Source organism: Sturnira hondurensis, unplaced genomic scaffold (genome assembly GCF_014824575.4).
Source record: "Sturnira hondurensis isolate 20B ecotype Veracruz unplaced genomic scaffold, ASM1482457v3 Scaffold0008782, whole genome shotgun sequence".
NCBI classification, from domain to species: Eukaryota; Metazoa; Chordata; class Mammalia; order Chiroptera; family Phyllostomidae; genus Sturnira; species Sturnira hondurensis.
The window spans coordinates 174,891-194,718 of record NW_028081413.1 but is presented as its reverse complement, the minus strand read 5'-3'; the positions used below and the strand labels follow the sequence as shown (position 1 = coordinate 194,718).

At 54.9% G+C, this 19,828-nt stretch overlaps 1 protein-coding gene across 1 annotated transcript; it reads left to right on the top strand.

The window, feature by feature from the left end:
• Positions 1 to 456: 456 nt before the first annotated feature.
• TYRO3 (TYRO3 protein tyrosine kinase) lies at positions 457 to 17,134 on the top strand. The gene is made up of 19 exons (XM_037056023.1): positions 457 to 683; positions 2,379 to 2,562; positions 2,768 to 2,868; positions 3,634 to 3,804; positions 5,304 to 5,390; positions 6,174 to 6,289; positions 7,815 to 7,992; positions 8,636 to 8,781; positions 9,321 to 9,465; positions 9,820 to 9,949; positions 10,031 to 10,131; positions 10,407 to 10,502; positions 10,847 to 10,927; positions 11,386 to 11,478; positions 11,881 to 12,002; positions 12,621 to 12,730; positions 12,893 to 13,052; positions 13,272 to 13,408; positions 15,670 to 17,134. Exons 1-19 carry the CDS (start codon positions 560 to 562, stop codon positions 16,058 to 16,060), a joined length of 2,673 nt encoding a protein of 890 aa, XP_036911918.1. The 5' UTR covers positions 457 to 559; the 3' UTR covers positions 16,061 to 17,134.
• The last annotated feature ends 2,694 nt before the right edge of the window (positions 17,135 to 19,828 follow it).

Sequence of the window (19,828 nt, the reverse complement as noted above, 5' to 3'; positions counted from 1 at the left end):
GGCTTCTATGTTTTGAGGGAAGGGTCAGGAGTGCTGGGCTTGACACGATTCTGGAGTGTATTTAGGAAAGGAGGGGCGTGGCTGAGGAGCCATCCAGGGACCCACTCGGATCCTCGGGTTCGGCATCGAGGTAGCTGGGGCTGGGGGTGCTGGCCGGGGTGGCCATCGGCCGGAAGGCAGAGACTGGTCTGGCAACCGCCAGGTTGGCGCTCCGAGCTAGCCGCCCGGGGCCCCGCGGGGGGGCGGTACGAGCTCCGGCTGCGGGCGGGAGTAGGGAGGAGGCGGCGGCTCGGAGAAGAACATGAATCAGCGGCGGCGGCGACGGCTGTGGAAGGAGCGCGGTGGCCCTGGAGCGGCCCCGGGGACCCCGCGCCGCTGACGGCGGCCGCTACTCTCTGCCGGCGCGGGTCTCGGAAGCGCGGGCCCCAGCACCGCCCCCGCTGGCCCCCGCCCCTCCCTCCCTCAGCCCTCCTCTCCCCCTCCTCCTCCTCCTCGTTTCCCTCTCCCTTCTCCCTGGTCACTCGCCGGCCGGGCCCGGCATGGTGCGGCGTCGCCGCCGATGGCGCTGAGGCGGAGCATGGGGCGGTCGGGGCTCCCGCCGCTCCCGCGGCCGCCGCCGCCGCTGCCGCTGCTGCTGCTGGCGGGTCTGGCCACTCTTCTGCTCCCGGAGCCGGTGGCCGAAGGTGAGAGCTGGCCCGGGAGGCGGCGCGAAGCAGGGGCTGCGGAGGGGCGCGGCCGTGTCGGAGCCCCGCATCGCAGCCCGGCGAGCCCGGGGCCTGGGCGGGCCGGAGATTTGGGTGGGGGGCCACGGCTGGAAGGCCGAGGCTTGGGGGCTGGGGGAGGGGCAGTCGCGGTGTGTTCGCAATCGGGTCTCGGGGCCCCCACCCCCAACTTTCTCCCGTCTGGGGCTCTTCTGGCGGGGTGGAAAGGGAAGGAGTGGGGCAGTGTGCTGAGTGGTCAGCGGGGGTGTTTGGGACTGGGTTTTCTCACCTCTGTGTTCCTAGTTGTTTGCTCTCCCCTTCCAGTCCTGGGGACCCCCATTCTGCCCGCGCCACGCACTATGGTCTCTCTCTGAAATCACTGGCGCTGGGGCTGGGGCTGAGCATCCAAGAGACACCATTTAGGCACAGGGGCTGTGAAGGTGCCGGCTCACAGAAAACGTCTGGACAGACTCTAGTTTCTGTGCCCGCCGAGCTTCCAGAAGCCTGGGGTGTTGGAGAGGGTGAGAGGTCGCTAGTCTTTGTGGGGGTTAGCCTTGTGTTCCACCTAGCGACGGGGACATTTGCCAGTCGCAGCAGTGCTCCTTGCAGCACCCTGGATCCTCAAGTTTACTCTGGGCACCCCGAGACTGCTGGGTGTGTGTGTGGGGTGAGCCTCTCCCTCCCTGCCCTGTGACTGAGCCTGACCGGCTGAAGGGAGTGAGGAGAAACAGGCCAGAGCAGCTGGCACTGAGCTGGCACCTGCTCTTGAGACAGCTCTTCCTGACTCTCAGGGAAGGGAAAGGAAACAGTGAAAAGTATTTACAATCTGAAAAGCATGTGTCTTGGGATCAGAGGGTCCAGGATTTGTCTATAGAGTCACACAGCAAAGAGTAGGAAGAAATAGAACTGAATTTCAGATATGTGGATAGTTCAGAGGAAACCAGAAGGAGGGTGTGTGTGTGTGTGTCTGTAGAGGGTAGTGTTCAGAGGGTGACTTCTGTTGATGTGACAGTAGCTCAGGGGGCTTGTGCTCCCCATTCAGGGCCCCTCCTCTCCCTTCCACCTCCTACCTTCCTAGCACCCACCACTGCACACATTCAGGTATTAATAGAGCAGGCGGCTGCCAGGAAGGCTGCCATGTGTTTGATCTGACGTGGTTTTGCAGCCATATGTTCTGCACTTCAGGGGAGCACCCCCTCCTTCCCTTCCTAGCCTCCTTTCTTTTGCCTGGGGGTGTGCAGGGGATTGCCAGCAGGGGCGCAGGTCTGGGCTGACACCTTGGGTGGAGAACTGGCCGCCTGTTGCACTGGCTGTACAGCAGCCATTCCCTGGGCAGTACCTGCCCCAGGTGTATGATAATGCCCCACTCTTCCAGCTTGGCTTGCCTTCTTTTTGGTTTTGGGGCCTGAACTTAATATTGCCCAGCAGGGAGGTGTGAGGCAGAGGTTTCTTCCTTAGCACTGGGGGAAAGTTGGCAGTGGCAGAGATGGTGCCTTGGAGAGTCTGTCGTTACCCCTTCCCACAGCCCTTCCACATTGTCTTGCCTCTGCTTCCTTGGCCATTGGCTGAGAACGAGCCCTCTGACACAGAAGCTAGATTCTAGAAGAAGATAGGGGCTATTTCCAGAGACCGGGGACCTCTCAAGCTGGCTGACACATTCTCCTTCCCACCTCGCAGGCCTGAAGTTCATGGGAGCCCCGGTGAAGCTGACAGTGTCTCAGGGGCAGCCGGTGAGTCTCAACTGCAGTCTGGAGGGGATGGAGGATCCTGACATACAGTGGATGAAGGACGGGGCTGTGGTCCAGGGCCTGGATCAGGTGTACATCTCAATCAGCGAGCAGCACTGGATCGGCTTCCTCAGGTGCAGCACTGTGAGGGAAGGTGTGGGATGCCAGCCTGGGGACATGGGGAGCTGGGGGCAGTGCTGATGCCCAGAGGTCTGTGGTTCTTTATTTGGCAACCTGTGGAAACTTCCAGAAGTTGGGGCAGGCTGAACCCATTGAGTCTGCCCAGCAGAGCTGCCTCCCATGGCACTGGGAAGTGAGCCTGGTGTCCTGTTTCCACAGCCTGAAGTCAGCGGAGCGCTCTGATGCAGGCCAGTACTGGTGCCAGGTGGAGGATGGGGGTGCAACCAAGACTTCCCCGCCAACGTCGCTCACAGTAGAAGGTGAGGAGGAACCTGGACATGTTGGCTGTCACTGGTGACTGCACCTCTGGAAAAGGAAGCTCAGTGGAGGAAAGTGGCCTCAGTGCCTCTGGAGCCTGATCGTACCAGGCTCCAGGCCCACCGCAACATTGGAAGACCGTACTCACTGGAGTCTGGGTATTTGAGAACCAAGGGTGCAGCTAGGACCCACAACCTATGGGATGCAAGTCGTTTCAGTTGTCTGAACAGGAAGCCTCAAGCACCCATCTATGGGCTGGACCCTGTTTTGCCAAATGGCCAGGCCAGAAAGGGTAGAAGTGGGGGAGGGGAGTATGGCTCTGCAGCTGTGAGAGCTCAGAGCTGTTCAGCCCAGGAAAACAAAGTGACTAAGAAAGTAACAAAGGGCCCTCAATTGGATCTGGGTCCTGCCAGCAGAACTCTCTGCTCAAGCTCCCGCCCATTTCTCCCTTATTTGCCCTTCCCCCAGCTCCCCACCCTCTGCCCAGTCTCTTGCTCCTTGCTCCAGAAGGGCTGTCACAGCAGGTCTGGGAAGGGAGAATCTGCCTTGCCCGAGGGGCCAGCATAGAGGATATTCCTAAGGGGAGGTGGGGGGTGGGCAAAGAAGAGCTCTTCTGTCAAGCGAGGTGCTGTTCTGCAGTTGACCCAGTCATAAGGGCCTGTGGGACCTTATGCAGAGAGAGCTTCAAATGGTAGCAAACTTGCGGTTTGGGCAGTTGGAAGCTGAGAGGTGGCAAGTCTCATTCCCCGTGCCCCTTTTCTCCCTAGGTGTGCCATTTTTCACCGTGCAGCCTAAAGATCTGGCGGTACCACCCAATGCCCCTTTCCAACTGTCTTGTGAGGCCGTGGGTCCCCCTGAACCTGTTACCATTATCTGGTGGAGAGAACACACGAAGGTTGGGGGACCTGCTCCCTCTCCTTCTGTTTTAAATGTAACAGGTGAGCAAGCTAAGGAGGGGCTTTGAGCGGGGGCGGGGGTGGTGAGGCTGGCAGAGTTCAGATCTGCTTAAATCATTGTTTGCTGTTGTGAGTGTCCGGAGCAAACCTTGGTGCCTGGGTACGTGAGCTGCACCATTGCTTAGCTTATTTAGTCAGGTGTGCTAGGCTGGCCGGGTGGGCAGATTAGTGCTGATCCTGCTGTGTGTGCCTAAGGAGGATGCTGGAGCCTCTTTGCCTGGTTCACGATAGTGCAGGCTGTATACAGCTGGTGCTGGGAGGTGCTGTGGGTAGGTTCAGGGGCACCCATTCCTCCTCCGCCCCCACTCCTCCCGAGGGAAGGAGCCAGAAACCAGCCCACGCAGAGCTAGGAGGAGTGTCTGGCAGACATGCCTAGAAGATGAGCGGAGCATCTCAGGCTGAAACGTAGAGGGAAGGAAAACAGGGAGGGAAGGACAGCACAAAAATACAGGGCCTCCTCTCCTAACGGCCCCTGTGTTGTTTTCCTAAACAACTCTCTGTGCATACCTCCACACAGTTAGATCAAAAGCAGTCGCACCTGCACTCCTGCCTGGACCCCGAGATCCTCGGGCATGTATCTCATGTGGTTGAGGGGCTCAGCTTATTTGTGAAACAAAGTTAATGTTTCTGGTGGAGGCTTGAACTGCCCAAAAGAAAAGACTGTTGTCTGAGGTTGGTCTCAGGGACTGGCCAGTGTGGGAGGGACGGGCTCTGACCTGCCCAGTTCTCTGGATCTTGAGAAGAGGTGGATGGCAGGACCTGTTGGAAACAAGGGCAGGTCCTGTTCAGAGGTGCTGGTTGGAGCAGATCAGAAGGGAGCTTGGGTTTTGTTCTCTCCAGATGTGCGTGGTTGGGACCCTCAAGCAACCAGCCTGATAATAAGCACTCACTGAACTCCTACCCCACACTCCACACTGCGCTAGGCACCACGGGGGATGGAAAGAATACAAAAGAACTAGCAGCCATCTGTCCAGCCCCCAAGGAATTAGAGACAAGACACATGCGTGGGGAGCCAAGAACTGTTGCAAGGCAAAGAATCTGCAGACACAGCAATGCCATGGCACAGAGCACGCGAAGAAGGGCTCTGGAGTGTGCAGTAAAGGAGTGACCAGAAGAGGGAGGCAGTTTTGCACTGTGTTTGGGGGATGGGATTGAAGTGGGAGGGGTGGTACTGCATCTCTCAAGGGCTTACTGTGTGCTGTGCACTTGACATATTTGGTGTTCAACAGCCCCCTGCCCCCATTTGGGAGATGAGAAGGCAGAGGCCCAGCTTTTAGGTTTATACCCAGGCACATTAGACTCCAAAGTCCCTGTTCATTCTGCAGTACATACACGGCTATGTAGCCCCTTTGGCTGGAGGGACTTCTGGGATATTAAGTTCTGGAGCCTAAGGAACCACCTTCCCCAATCCCAGGCTGAGTGGGAGTTCCTGCATAGGGATGGGGGTGGGGTGGGGGCTGACTGAAGTTTTCACGCCCCAGGGGTGACCCGGAGCACTGTGTTCTCCTGTGAAGCTCACAACCTGAAAGGCCTGGCCTCTTCTCGCCCAGCTACTGTACATCTTCAAGGTAGGAGAACTGTGGGGAGGGAGGGTAGGCGAGGCAGGGGCATTCTCGGCGAGCTGTCCAGCAGTGGGGAAAGGCAGAATTGTTGGGTGTTCCAGCTCTTCTTAGTCCTGCTGGGATCTGAGGGATGAGGGGTTAATTGGCACAGCTCCATTCCTAGTGGGAGCACCTGAGACCCTGCTGAGGCTGAGATGAGAATAGAAACTTGACGTCACAGCAGATTTCCCATCATGAAGCAGAGCCCTTGGGAGGGAGGGAGGAGGAGAGAGAGAGAGAGTGCCAGCAGGAGATGGTCAAGGCTCATGCCTAACCTTGCTTCTCCCAGTCCCTGTGGAGGGAGTAGGGGAGGGGAAAACTGCCTGGCAGGGTGCTAGAGGAGACCCAAAGGGCTGTGTGTGCACAGAGGGAGGGAAGAGGGGGAGATCCAGTTTGTGGAGAATGGCCTGTGGCTGCAGGGGTTTCCTCTCCCAAGGCCAAGGTACTGCCTGCCCTTTATACCCACTGTCATCCTTTTCCTTGGTCAGACAGGGCCCCTGGTTCAGGGTGAGGCAGCCTCCTCCCCGGACAGCCCGGGCACTCTCCTGGGTGTGAGCACCTGCCTCCTGCTGGCTGTGTGGCTTGTATCCTCTGTGGTTGGTTCCGGGAGTACTGAGTAGGCATCTTCAGTTTAGGGGGGCAGACCCTAGGGAGGGACTCAAGGCTTGACTCTCATGCCTTCTGTCCCAACCTCTCTTGTTCTCCTGGGCACCGAACTCCGGGGCGCTGACTCTGAGTTCTCATCCGCAGCACTGCCTGCAGCCCCCTTCAACATCACGGTGACGAAGCTCTCCAGCAGCAATGCTAGTGTGGCCTGGACCCCCGGTGCCGACGGCCGAGCCGTGCTCCAGTCCTGCACGGTCCAGGTGCACTGAGAGGGCGGGGCAGGCTCTCCGAGCCACGTTCACTCTGGCTGCTTCAGTGGCACTTTGTGGGCAGCGGTGTTGCATCGGATAGCACTAGGCTCACCCAGGGGCTTGTTCCTAGCTCTATTCAGGTGTCGCTCCCTTACCGGGAACTGTCCAGGCTGCTGCATCTTATCGTATGGTGCTCTGGTAACCAAGCGACTGTGCAGATTGGCTGAAACCCATGCATTCTTCAGTCTGGAAATCGAATCGCTAGAGCAAACTTGGGATGCCTGAAAGGGTTTGTCTTATGTTGATGAAAACCCAAACCTTTGGGTTTTGGTTTATCTGATACCTGCACTCTCATGCCTCGCCCCTCACTCCTGCCAGAGGGAACAAGGGCAGTAGGAGTTCTTGGCCCTAGAGGGTGAAAAACCAGATAAGGTGATACTGAAAACCAGAGGCAACACAGGCTTATTTATTTTCAGATGTTTAATAAAAAGATATGTAATGAGCACCTTGGAAACTGTTCTAGACAGTTCCCCCAGGCAAGAGAGGCCCTTGCTCTGTCCTGCGCCATTTAGACAACCCCACTCTGGCCCTCCTTTGGCTGCACCCCCGCACCCTTTGTCCCAGGGCAAGTGGGCTGTGCCTACCCAGATTGTGAGGACAGCCCCTCCCTCCCCCAGCCACCACACCCCACCGTACTCTAGATGCTCGGGGTTCCTTGTCCTGTGGTTAGTCTGGTCCTGGGCCTGGTGGGCCTTTCCCCTGACCCATTCCTGGGGCCGTATAGAATGTACGCCTGTGTCCAAAGGGCAGCTATTTGTGGGGGAAAGGGTCTGCGGACAGTATTTCCCCCCTGTGCATCTGACAGCCCTCATGGTACAGATGCCGAGCCGCTGTGTTCTGGCTTGGGTGTGGCTCCCAAGGAGTTGGAGGGTTATAAAGGCAAACCTTCCAGGTTGTTTTGAGGCTTTGTCTGTCAGTACATTAACATAGAAAATATTTTGGTATTTTATTTAACAGCTTTATTAGATGATCTGTAACATTTAAATATTTAGCTACATGGGGCATGGGTCTCCACTTGTACTGTTGCCCTGAGCTTCCCAAATGGGAGGTGAAGGCCCGGTTCAGGGTGCCTGTCGGCTCTGTGACTCTGCCCTTGAGAGGCTCTGAGACTCTGACCGGGCTGGCATGTAGTCACAGTAAGTAGCCACTACTGTGACCAAGTTACATGCCAAGCACAAAGGGGCGTGAATTCTCTGGAGTAGTTGAGAAAGGCCTTCACAGAGAAAGTGGTATTTCCGTCGAGGGTTAAAGGGTGAGTTGGACTTTACTAGGAAGAGCAGGTCATTCTAAGCAAAGGGAGCAGTGTTCACAAAGGTGTGGAGCTGTGCCACCTGGTGTGTTGCTGGGGGCAGGGTTGGGGGAAGGGGTGGGTTGTGATTGCTGATAGGCTTAGAGGAGGCTTTCACTCAAGCCCCCTCACGTACATCCCATCTTCCATCTCCCTCTACATCATTAGTTTTCTGATTCTCTGTAGGTGACGCAGGCCCCTGGAGGCTGGGAGGTTCTGGCTGTTGTGGTACCTGTGCCACCTTTTACCTGCCTTCTCCGGGACCTGGCACCTGCCACCAACTACAGCCTCAGGGTGCGCTGTGCCAATGCCTTGGGGCCGTCTCCGTATGCCGACTGGGTGCCCTTCCGGACACAGGGTCTGGGTAAGGCGCTCTCAACAGTGGTCACGGGGCTGGAGCAAGGGAGGGGCTGTCTGGCTCCAGTTCTGAGCTCAGTTGACTGGGAGAGGAACTATCGGAGGGAGCTTATGCACCATTTGGCAAACACTTACTGATGACTGGCAGCCTACTTATGAAATAGATAAATCCTAACCCCACTTCCCACACCCTGCAGCTCTAGTCTGGTAAATGGTACAGATGAGTAATATAAATAAGATCAGATAAGGAGAGCCCCAGGGTTAGGTCTGATTGATAAGGGAGGAGCCATGTGTGGCGGGGTATCACTGCAGAAAGAGGACACAGTGAGTGCAAGGACCTCATTGTGGGAACTCATTTGAGTTCTCTAGCAATTGCCAGGACTGTGACGGGACTGTGACGGGAGTAGTGAAGGACGTGGCTGAGGCAGTCTCCGAGGCCATTAAGAGAACAGTGTGTAGCTGATGTGCTACCACTGCTCAGCCCTCCGCCCCAGGACAAGGGCGAGAGCAGTCAGGACTGGGAGGCCAGCTTTCCCCTACGCCTTGCTCTCTACACTGTTTAGTTCTTGGGAGTTGGCTCCAAAGGCCTGCCTGGGATAGTGGTGGTGAGAAGGGCAGGGCTCTTAGCAACCTTCTCTCTTTGGATGCAGCCCCAGCCAGTGCTCCCCAGAACCTCCATGCTATCCGCACAGACTCAGGCCTCATCCTGGAGTGGGAAGAAGTGATCCCTGAGGGTCCTTTCGAAAGCCCTTTGGGACCCTATAAACTGTCCTGGGTTCAAGACAATGGAACGCAGGTAAGGGAAGGAACCCAGGTAAGGGAAGACCAAAGCCTCCAGTTTTTGAGTGTCCTTAGGTCACCCCTCAGGGCTCTAAAGCTGCTGGCTGTCCTTGGTAGGCCCCAGGCCTTGGTGGGCTCAGCCTCCCATCACCCCAGGGAGCCCACTTCTCCCACTTTCCCCTGCAGGCCGAACTTCTTATTGGATTGTGTTTGCTGTTAGGATTGCATCCATTGGCTACTTTGTTTGTAAAGCAGGAAGCACATTTCTGCACAGCCTGGGGGAGGGCACAGATAAGGCCTTATTATCCTTGGGCCAGTTCCCTCCCATCCCCCATGGCTGCATTCCTGGGACTGAGCCTTGTTTGTGTTCCAGAGAGGGGCCTCAGCAGCCCAGAGCAAGAATGCAATTACTCCCAGCAGGTTGTGTTCCTGCAACCTTTGAGCCCAGTGCCTCTAGGCTCCCCTGTTCCTAGCTAGACCTTTTTCTGCCTTCAGGCCCCAGCTGGAGGCCTTTTCTTCAGACTCAGTGTGAGATGGGGTTTTTCTTGGCTGCAGGGTGAACTGATAGTGGAGGGCACCTGGGCCAACCTGACAGTCTGGGATCCCCAGAAGGACCTGATCGTGCGCGTGTGTGTCTCTAATGCAGTTGGCTGTGGGCCCTGGAGTCAGCCACTGGTGGTATCGTCTCATGACCACGCAGGTGAGGCCAGTAGAGGCAGAGGACAGGATGAGGGCTTTTAAGGGCACCCTAGACTGGTGGGAAGAGTCTGGTAGCACCTTACCTCTCAACAGGCCCAAGGACTCCGGGTCAAGCGGTTGAGGCCAGGGTCGGCACTCATACTGCACCTCCTTCTCTGGTTGTGCCTCAGGTCCCAACAGCCAGAGCACGGCACTGACAGGGTGGGGGCTCTCAGGACTTCCTTTGGAGCCTCTTTCTACTTGAGACCTTAATTGACTTGAGTCTCTTGACCAGGCCAAGTGGCCGTCATTGGAAAGCTCTAAAGGGAAAGGGACTCCTTGGCGTTAGCCTGCCTCGTGCCCGTGTCTCCCACAGGCCAGCAGGGCCCTCCCCACAGCCGCACGTCCTGGGTGCCTGTGGTCCTGGGTGTGCTGACAGCCCTCGTGACGGCTGCCGCCCTGGCTCTCATCCTGCTTCGAAAGAGGCGGAAGGAGACACGCTTTGGGTAAGGGGTGGGGACACAGAGGGAGAGGGAGAGGGTGAATGAAGACCCGGGGCTGACCCTGAGTCCTGGCTTTCCCCTTAGGCAAGCCTTTGACAGTGTCATGGCCCGAGGAGAGCCAGCCGTTCACTTCCGGGCAGCCCGGTCCTTCAATCGGGAAAGGCCTGAACGCATTGAGGCCACGTGTGAGTGGTGGGGAATCTATGTGGGCAGAATGGGCTACCTTGTACCCCATCTGTATTCCTTTTACTAAATCATTAATTTGACCAATATGATGAGTCCCAAGTACATAGTATGGAAAAGACACAGAGACCTTACCTTGTGGGGGTCACCCTTCTGGCTGTGGGAGAGCCAAACTAAGCTCGTCTCTGCTCCGTGGATGGAGTCTGGGGTGGTGGAGGCAGGCTGGGTCTGGGATTAGGCACCAGAGGCCCTCTCCTTTCTCCACCCTCCCCACCAGTGGACAGCCTGGGCATCAGTGACGAACTGAAGGACAAACTGGAGGATGTGCTCATCCCGGAGCAGCAGTTCACCCTGGGCCGCATGTTGGGCAAAGGTGTGCGGGGCTGTGCAGGGGTTGGCGTGAGTGGGGTGTGCTGTGTCTGGGTGTGTGTGGTTGCTCCCATCCCTTTGAGGGTGTGGATTTGGGTCAGCTCCCATAAAGAGGAGGTGCTTGCGAACTCCCGAGTTTGGGTTCCTTGGGGGAATAGCAGCTGGGGACAGGGAGCACAGCTGAGGAGTTTCTCCCAGCATGCTGTGCTTTGGCTGAGGATGGGGGAGCCTCTGCCAATGGCCCCAGAGTCTAATGAGTTTGTGTGCCTATGGAGGGTCACCTGGGAGGGATGGGAGGGAGAACAGGAGGGTGAGGGGACTCCTCACCACATTTGGACTGGCTTGCAGGAGAGTTCGGTTCAGTGCGGGAGGCCCAGTTGAAGCAGGAGGACGGCTCATTTGTGAAAGTGGCTGTAAAGATGCTGAAAGGTGAGTGGAGAGTAGCAGAGGTGGAGTGAGGGCATCCCTCAGGAGGATGAAAGGGGCAACTGATCCTAAAGCAGGTGCTGCTGGGCCCCTGGGCTTTCTGAGGAGAGTCAGTCAGCACTAACTGGGATGCCACGTGACTGACTCACAGGCACGAGCCCACACACATTCATGTCGCAGCCTTTGCTCTCTGCCGGCAGCGGAGACTGTCCTCCCGGCTCACACAGGGTGATGAAAGCCGCAGTTGGTCCAGCTGCTGGGCTGTCCAAAAGGAAGGCATCAGCGAGTGGAGAAATTCTTAGAGAGCGCCAGTGCTGTGGCAGGGTTTCTCCTGCCGTGGCCAGACTGTCTTCTTGGACCCCCTGGGAAGTCCAGGATATCTGAAGGACAATGCTTAGGAGTCTTGGTCAGAACTGAGGACACATCTTCCTCATTCCCTCCCTCCCATCGTTCTCTCCCAGCTGACATCATTGCCTCGAGTGACATTGAAGAGTTCCTCAGGGAAGCCGCCTGCATGAAGGAGTTTGACCACCCACATGTGGCCAAGCTTGTCGGTGAGCTCCTTCTTATGGGAGGCAGACACAAAATAAGGCTAAAACTGTGCTCCCCAAAGGTGGGAGGGAAGCCTGCGGGAGTGAGGTTCAGCCTTACCTGATAAGCAAGCAGATGGCAAAATAGCCAGGAAGTCCTGGCTGAAATCTGCTTGGACTTCAGGTGAGGAGTTTAGTTTGCAGGCCCTGTACCGAAAGTCTGCATGCGAAGGAGGAGGAGGGGACAGAGAGGATGGTCCAGAGAACTGGGGGCAGCCACAGTCCATCCCAGGTGGTCACTAGGCCGGTGTGGAACTTCTGGGGAAAGAGGTAGTAGGGCCAGGGCTAGAGGCGGGGGCTCATGCGGACACCTGAGCCACCCTTTGACCATTCTGTGACCCGCTCCTGACTCTCCCTTGTCCCCAGGGGTCAGCCTCCGGAGCAGGGCCAAAGGCCGTCTCCCCATCCCCATGGTCATCCTGCCCTTCATGAAGCACGGAGACCTGCACGCCTTCCTGCTTGCCTCCCGGATTGGGGAGAACCCCTTTGTGAGTGCCAGGGGTGGGGGTGGCCAGGAGTAGGAAAGGGATGAAGACTCTGGGAGAGAGGTCTGGGTAGAGGGATTCGATCTAACTGGTCGGGAGAAGGCACGCCTTGAATTTGACTTTCTTTTTTCCATTACCATTTATCCCCTTATACTCTCCTCCCCCCGCAATCACTATGCTATTGTCTGTGTCCTGAGTTCTTTCTCCTTTGCTAGATCCCTCCACCCGCTCACTGCCCCGCCCCAGACCTGTCAGTCTGCTCTCTGTGCCTCCATCACTATTTTGCTTGTTAGTTCAGTTTGTGCATTAGATTCCACGTATGAGTGAAATCATATAGTATTTGTCAAGTTTGATTCTTTAGGCTTGCTGGGAATTTTGGGCTGGGCAAGGATCCTTTCTCAGAGAAGAGGCTGTGGAGTCTCAGTTGGGGGAATCTTGGGGGACTCACTTGGGGTGCTCTGGAAGATTTGCCAAAGCTTCCTTGCTTTGGGGAGCCCCTCTATTCCTTTCCCTTCAGTGATTCCAAGGACAGTCTTTGGGCTTTCTGGCCGAGGAACCTCATTTACGCCGCCCTGGCTGGGTGGGCAGATCCAGGCTGAGCTTGCTCTGTCTGCCCACCAGAACCTGCCCCTGCAGACCCTGATTCGGTTCATGGTGGACATTGCCTGTGGCATGGAGTACCTGAGCTCCCGGAACTTCATCCACCGAGACCTGGCTGCTCGGAATTGCATGTGTGTGAATTCTGGAGGCCCGGACTGGGAGGGAGTGGCTAGTGCTTGGAGGAGCTAGCTGATTGTCAGCTCTCTCCCAGGGCGGTATCTGCTAGGTGAGGGGAGAGCTGGGGAACCTAGTAAGGCTGCCAGCAAGACCCGATCCTTCAATACTCCTCCTAGGCTGGCAGAAGACATGACTGTGTGCGTGGCTGACTTTGGGCTGTCCCGGAAGATCTATAGCGGGGACTACTATCGTCAGGGCTGTGCCTCCAAATTGCCTGTCAAGTGGCTGGCCCTGGAGAGCCTGGCTGACAACCTGTATACTGTGCACAGTGACGTGGTGAGTGTGGTGGCACAGTGAGGCTCGGTGGTGACGCAAGTGGTGTGGACCAGTGTGCAGGTGGGCCTGTAGGATCCTCAAGGGCCCAGCCAGGTCAGCGCTCTGGGCCTCAGCTGCCTTGGATGAGGCCCCTGAACCCCAAGACGTGCTTGCCACAGGGATTCTGCCTGGCTCAGGAAGCCTAGTGACACCTTTCCTCTCCCCTTGACTCTGTCACAGTGGGCCTTCGGGGTGACCATGTGGGAGATCATGACTCGTGGGCAGACGCCATATGCTGGCATCGAGAATGCTGAGATTTACAACTACCTCATCGGCGGGAACCGCCTGAAACAGCCTCCGGACTGCATGGAGGATGTGTGAGTGCCTGGGAAAGGGGTCACGGGAGGAAACAGGAGTTCGGGTTCCGCGGACGGCTGACACACAGCTGCCGGGCCAGTCAGAACCTCGGTTAGACCCTTTTTAAAAAATGTCCTTGTTGCTCATTAGAGGAAAGGCTGACCTTCACCCCAAACTTCTTCACCTACTACCTCCTTGTTTACTTTCTTTCCTCCCTTCCTATCTCGTATTTCTTACTCCAGCCTTTTCCTGTCACAGTTTTCTCCAGTTTCCAGGGAGAACCAGGGACCCAGAGGCAGAGGTTACAGGGCTGAGCCGCCGTTGGTGCAGGTTTCCCTGTCACCTGCTCCCCTCCCTCCCCCTGCTCAGCCCCAGCTGGTCTGCGACCTCCCAGGCAGAGCGGAGCTTTCCCTCCCTCTACCCGAGGGCTGCACCTGGGGGTGGGGCGACAAGGAAAAACTGCTGCTCCACCACATTCCTTGCTTGACAAGGAGGGGCTGCTGGGGATGGGAGGTCGGGTTCCTTCCTTGTCCTGGCCTCTCAGCGGGGTAGAGGGACTCTGTCCTGCTGGTATCAGTGAAAAGGTCCTCTGGGGGCCCAGGAACACTCTGGCTTGCATGGGGTGAGGGAATAACAGCAGAACAGACAGATCACAGTGGGCATCATGGTTAAGAGGCACATATGCTAAAATGACAGGGATCTATCTAGGTTCAAACCCCGACTCATTCACTTAATAGCTGTGTGACACTGGTCATGTTACTTAACCTCTTTAATCCCAGTTCCTCTTCTACAAAATGGGGATGATACATAATAGTCTTTTACTCGTAGGATTAAAGGAGGATTACCTCTCTTGCGGTGGAACTGGACCTCCAGCGGTCCAGAAGCGTGGACAGGTAGCGGAAGGCTCAGCCTGAATGGCAGGGCCCCCTTTCTCTAGGGCAGGGGTTCGAAGTGCCCTGAGCATGGACCGTAGGTTAGAGACAAATCGGAGTCACAAACCAGGCTACCCCTCTTATTCATTCAGCAGAGCCCAGGGCATGGCAGGGGCAGGAGGCTGGGCTGCAGCCTGCCTAGGCCTCTGGAGCGGCCGAGAGCCTGCTGGGCAGTGGGGACTAGCGCCTGGCTTAGTCTCCTGGGCTGGAGCTAGCATTGTCAATAGAGGGTGGGCGGATGCTGGCCTCCCGCCAGGCAGCCTGGTGGACAGGTGCCAGTTGGCTCCCAGCACAGCCTGGAGAATGTGTCCCAGCCTGGCCACAGACCCTTGGCCTCAGACTATTCCCACGGCCCACTCGGTGTCTGGCACGGTTCCCCCACCATTGGGGGCCTCTGTCAGGAGGGCTGGTGTGTGGGGAGTGTTTGGGAGTTTTGGTTTTTTTTGTAGGCACAGGAAAGAGTCAGGCATTTGCTGTCTTTGACTAATCTGGTCTCGGCCCCTTCCCATCAGTTCTTTGTTCCCTCCTCAGCCTGAGGCATGCCCTAGGAACATGGTAAAACCTCAGGGAATCTGTAAGGTTCCTGAAACTGTGTCAAAAGTGTTCCTGCTGGGGGAAGAGGGCTGGAAACTCTCATATCTCAAAGGTATCAGGGAACAAAGAGGATTTAAGTCCACCTGAAGAGTTGAGGATTTAGGACAAAGGGTGGATGTCAAAACCCACATTCCAGGCTGTGTTCTGCCAGACAAACACGCCTAGTACTTCCTCCCAAAAAGCATATGAGGGACTCTGGGGCCGACCCACCTGGCTTCCCATTGCAGCTGCGTCACTTTTCACCTGTGTGAGCTTAGCTCAGGCTTTTAACCTCTCTGCGCTTCAGTTCCCACGTGGTGAAGTGGGGTCCCCTTATTTTGGAGGATGGTTGTGAGAAGAGTCCCTGATACATGATGGTAAACCCTGTACATGAATGTGTTAAATTTAAAAAATTTTAAATCCAGGTTGTGGCCCTGGCTGGGGCGGCTCAGTGGTTTGAGCACCAGCCTAAGAACCAAAGGGTCGCCAGTTTGATTCCCAGTCAGGGCACAAGCCTGGGTTGTGGGCCAGGTCCCCAGTTGGGGGTGTGCAAGAGGCAATCCATCCTTTTATCTCTCACAAACATTGACACATCACCGTTTCTCTCCCTTTCTTCCTTCCCCGCTCTCTAAAAACAAATAAATAAAATATTTTAAAATAATTTTTTTTAAATCCTGGTTTTGTATGATTAAGGGCCCTCTACTTCTGTGGAAACGACTATCCTTCCCCTTTCCTCTGGCTCCTCATTACCTCCCCTCACTTTCTGTCTGGCCCAGGTATGAGCTCATGTACCAGTGCTGGAGCGCCGACCCCAAGCAGCGCCCAAGCTTCACGTGCCTGCGAATGGAGCTGGAAAACATTCTGGGCCACCTGTCTGTGCTGTCCAGCAGCCAGGACCCCTTGTACATCAACCTGGAGAGAGCCGAGGAGCCTGCTGAGGGACACGGCCTGGAGCTGCCTGGTGGGGACCAGGCTCCTGGTGGGGCTGAGGGTGGCAGTGGTATGGGGGCAGCGGGGGCCACCCCCAGTGACTATCGGTACATCCTCAGCCCTGGAGGGCTAGCTGAGCGGCCCAGGCAGGAGGAGCAGCAGCCAGAAAGCCCCCACAACGAGTCGCAGAGGCTACTGCTGCTGCAGCAAGGCCTACTGCCCCATAGTAGCTGTTAGTCCACAGGCAGAGAGAGGGCATCTGGGGCCACACAGCTAGCTCTGCTGGCTGACCCAGCCCCATCTGACCCCAGCCCAGGCAGCAGGACACGGAGGCTCCTGTGGTAGTCCTCCCAAGCTGTGCTGGAAGCCTGGACTGACCAAATCTCCCAATCCCAGTTCTTCCTGCAGCCACTCTGTGGCCAGCCCAGTCTCAGTTCGGGCCTTGGCTACGTGGAGGTGGGCCAGGCCTGGTTGTCTAAACCCAGGCAGCTGGCAGGAGGGGGGTGGTTGTGTTTCCATGGTTACCATGGGTGTGGAAAGGAGTTGGGAGAGAGTACATCTAGCCCTGTGGGCCCTTACTCTCTTGGCTGAGCTATCCTGCTGCTTCAGTGCATGCATTGAGGTGTTTCTATAAACCCCAGGTCTGTGCCCATGCTTGGGGTTTAAATGCCCAGGTTTGCCCCTCCTCACAAAGAGATGCCCTTGCATTATTCCCCTTTAGGTGAGATGGTACAGTCAGGACCTAAGCCCCATGATAGGAGGCAGTGGGACATTCTCAGGTCTGAATCGTCACCTTCCTGATTAACAACCCCGCCTAGGCCAGGAGTAAAGTGCAGCTGACCAGGTCACATCAAGGCATGCTGGATTACCACAGGCTGCCACTTGCCCGACTTGTAAAGGCAGTACCCTGAGCCTGGCAAGAAGGGGTGCTGTAGGGCTTGCCCGGCAGTGAGTGAGGCAAGAGAGGAGACCAGGAGCCCCTCCTCGCGCCCTCTTATAGTGTGTCTAAGCATGCTACCAAATCCTGAAATATCCGAAGACTAACAAAGGCAGCTGTGTCTGAGCCCAGTCCTTCCATGCAGCATCTCAGGCCCAACGCTCCCTCTAACCAGACACCCTCTTCTGTCCCAGGTCTCTGGAGACGCAGGGAAAGCAGGCCCGATGGCTGGTGTGGGTGAGGGGGAGTTAACTGGAGCCTGGACGCCAGCGCTGGCTGGGGGAGTGCATGGGGTGGGCCCTTGCCGTTAGGGACATTTCCAAACCCTTAGATGCTGGTTAAAAACAGAAATAAAATTGAAGACTAAAAACCTACGGCTTTGTCTCTTAAATGTTTACTTTTGTTCCAGATCCCCAAAATGAAGCATTTCCACCCAGAGAAAAGTCTGGAAAGACATATGCCAAAATGTTAACAGCTGTTACCTTTACATGTGATTAAGAAAGCTTTGTTTCCTTTGTGCCTTCAAAGTTCTTTGCGTTGAGCACAAACTGCTTTGTAATTAGAGAAGACCCCAAAGAATCTGGTATTAAATAGTGGTAGATCATTGTGAAAATGCAGAAGGTCATTTAAAAAATACTAAATAGTCAGGATGGGGAGGGTGGTGGGTGGAGGAGAGGATAAGGGGGGATAAATGGTAATGAAAAAAATACAATAAAAAATGAACTACTTAAAAAACGCTAAATACTACCCTGGCTGGGTAGCTCAGTTGGTTAGAGTGTTGTTCCAATATGCCATGGTTGCAGGTTCAATCCCTGGTCTGCACACACCAGAAGCAACCAATGAGTGCATTAATGGGTGGAGCAACAAGTCCATGTTTCTCTCTCCTCCTTCTTCTATGACTATCACCTAGAAGTAACCACGTTTTTTTAAAAAAAAGATTTTTTATTTATCTTTAGAGGGGAAGGGAAGGAGAGGGAGAGAAATATCACTGTATGGTTGCCTCTTATGCGTCCCCTGCCGGGAACTGGCCTGCAACCCAGGCATGTGTCCTGACTGGGAATCGAACTGTGATCCTTTGTAGAAGTAACCACCTTTTGAAAATACAGATGTTTTTTCCCTGGCTGGTGTGGCTCAGTGGACTGAGTGCTGGCCTATGAACCAAAGGGTCACGGGTTGGAATCCCAGCCACGGCACGTGCTTGGGTTGTGGGCCAGGTCCCTGGATGGGAGTGTGTGAGAGGCAACCACACACTGATGTTTTTCTCCCTCTCTCCCCCTCCATTTCTCTCTCTCTAAAAATAAATAAATTTTTTTAAAAAGGAAAAGAAAATACAAATGTTTTGAAAAAGTTCTTCACCTTGGAACAAGGACAAAGAGCCTGCTTTGGCTATCTCCTCTTTCTATCACTGTGTGTGAGACTTTGTTCTCACGTTTATGCTGTTGGCTGAAGCTTGGGGAAACCAGGAAAAAGTGCACAAAGAGAATGGCGAGCCTCCTGAGGATTAGCAATAGAAGCATGAAGTTTGCTTCCAAATATCTCCACCTGAAATTTTTAGTTTAGAAGCTTTTTAGAACAAGCTTCTAAAGTGTTTAGAAGGGAGGGAACATGCAGCAGGAGGCGTGAGAAACAGACTCAGCTCTGTGCTGAGAGCTGCAGGGAAACTGGGCAGGCACAGGTGTTACACCGCTGGCTAAGGGGAATAGAATGAGGCAGGTGCTTCTGAAAGCAGGCGCATCCTGAAAAACCTGTTGCTGACACTCCAGATTCTGGTTCCCACAGGGATCATGACACCTGAATTGACTTCCAGAATGTTTCCTGCCTAACTGCAGGTTACCTGTGAGGCAATATTTGGGGGTTACTGACTGAGAGGACCTTTACTCAAATAATTGTCCATTAGTGGTCTACCATGCCAGGCCCTGTGCCTAGCGCTTCATTTATACTATCTCATTTAATACACAGAGCATTGCTATAAAGTGGGGATACAAGAAATGCGGAGAAACTGGCCCAAGATATATGTTATCACTGATGAGTGGTAGCTCCAGGTGCCAAACTCACTCTGAGAGCAGAGTCTGTGCTTGCTCCTCTCACCGCCCCAGAGAGCACCCTGTAGCTCTATTGTGATCATGTCATCTTTGGGGCGAATGCAGTCAATAGTAGGCACCTTTTGAAATGCGCAGGAGTTCTGACATGAGTGTGTGGGAGTTATCTACCAGTAATTAAATCAGGGTAGATAATTTATTAGCTTAGTATCTTTTCCTCACGAACCTTGCTCCTCCCCAAACCAGGCATGGTCAGGGGTTTTGAGGAAGGAGATAATAGTGGAACGTTTAAATAACTTTTTATTGTAGTATAAGACATAGAGCCCTGGCTGGTGTAGCTCAGTGGATTGAGCACAGGCCTGTGAACCAGAGGATCACGGTTCGATTCCCAGTCAGGACACATGCCTGGGTTGCAGGCCAGTTCCCAGCAGGGGACGCACAAGAGGCAACCATACATTGATATTTCTCTTCCTCTCTCCTTCTCTTCCCCTCTAAATATAAATAAAAAATATTTTTAAAAAGACATAGAAAAAGTACACCAATCAGAAGTGTATTGTCCTTAAGAATTCTTAGTAGTAGCTCAGGCTGGGTAGCTCAGTTGGCTAGACCATTGCCTCAGTGTGCCAAGGTTGTAGCTTCAATCCTCAATTAGCACACATATAAGAATCAAACAACAAATGCACAAATAAGTGGAACAACAAATGAATGTTTCTCTCCCTCTCTCTCTCTTTTTTCTTTCTTTCTCTCTCTAAAATCAATAAATTAAAAAAATTTTTAGCCCAGGCTGTGAACCAAAGGGTGGCCAGTTCGATTCCCAGTCAGAACACATGCCTGGGTTGCAGGCCAGTTTCCAGTAGAGGGTGTGCAAGAGGTAACCACACACTGATACTTCTCTCCCTCTCTTTTCTCCTTCTCTTCCCCTCTGTCTAAAAGTGAGAAAATCTTTTAAAAAGTTTTTTTTATAAAAAGAATATTCACATTCGGATGTATATTTAACCAGTAACATTACCAGCCCTAACCCTGGGGTCC

Coding starts and splice junctions, on each gene's coding strand:
- TYRO3 (XM_037056023.1), top strand. CDS start 560: ATGGCGCTGAGGCGGAGCATGGGGCGGTCGGGGCTCCCGCCGCTCCCG. Junction 2,563..2,767: donor CACTGGATCGGCTTCCTCAG/GTGCAGCACTGT, acceptor CTGTTTCCACAG/CCTGAAGTCAGCGGAGCGCT. Junction 13,053..13,271: donor ATACTGTGCACAGTGACGTG/GTGAGTGTGGTG, acceptor ACTCTGTCACAG/TGGGCCTTCGGGGTGACCAT.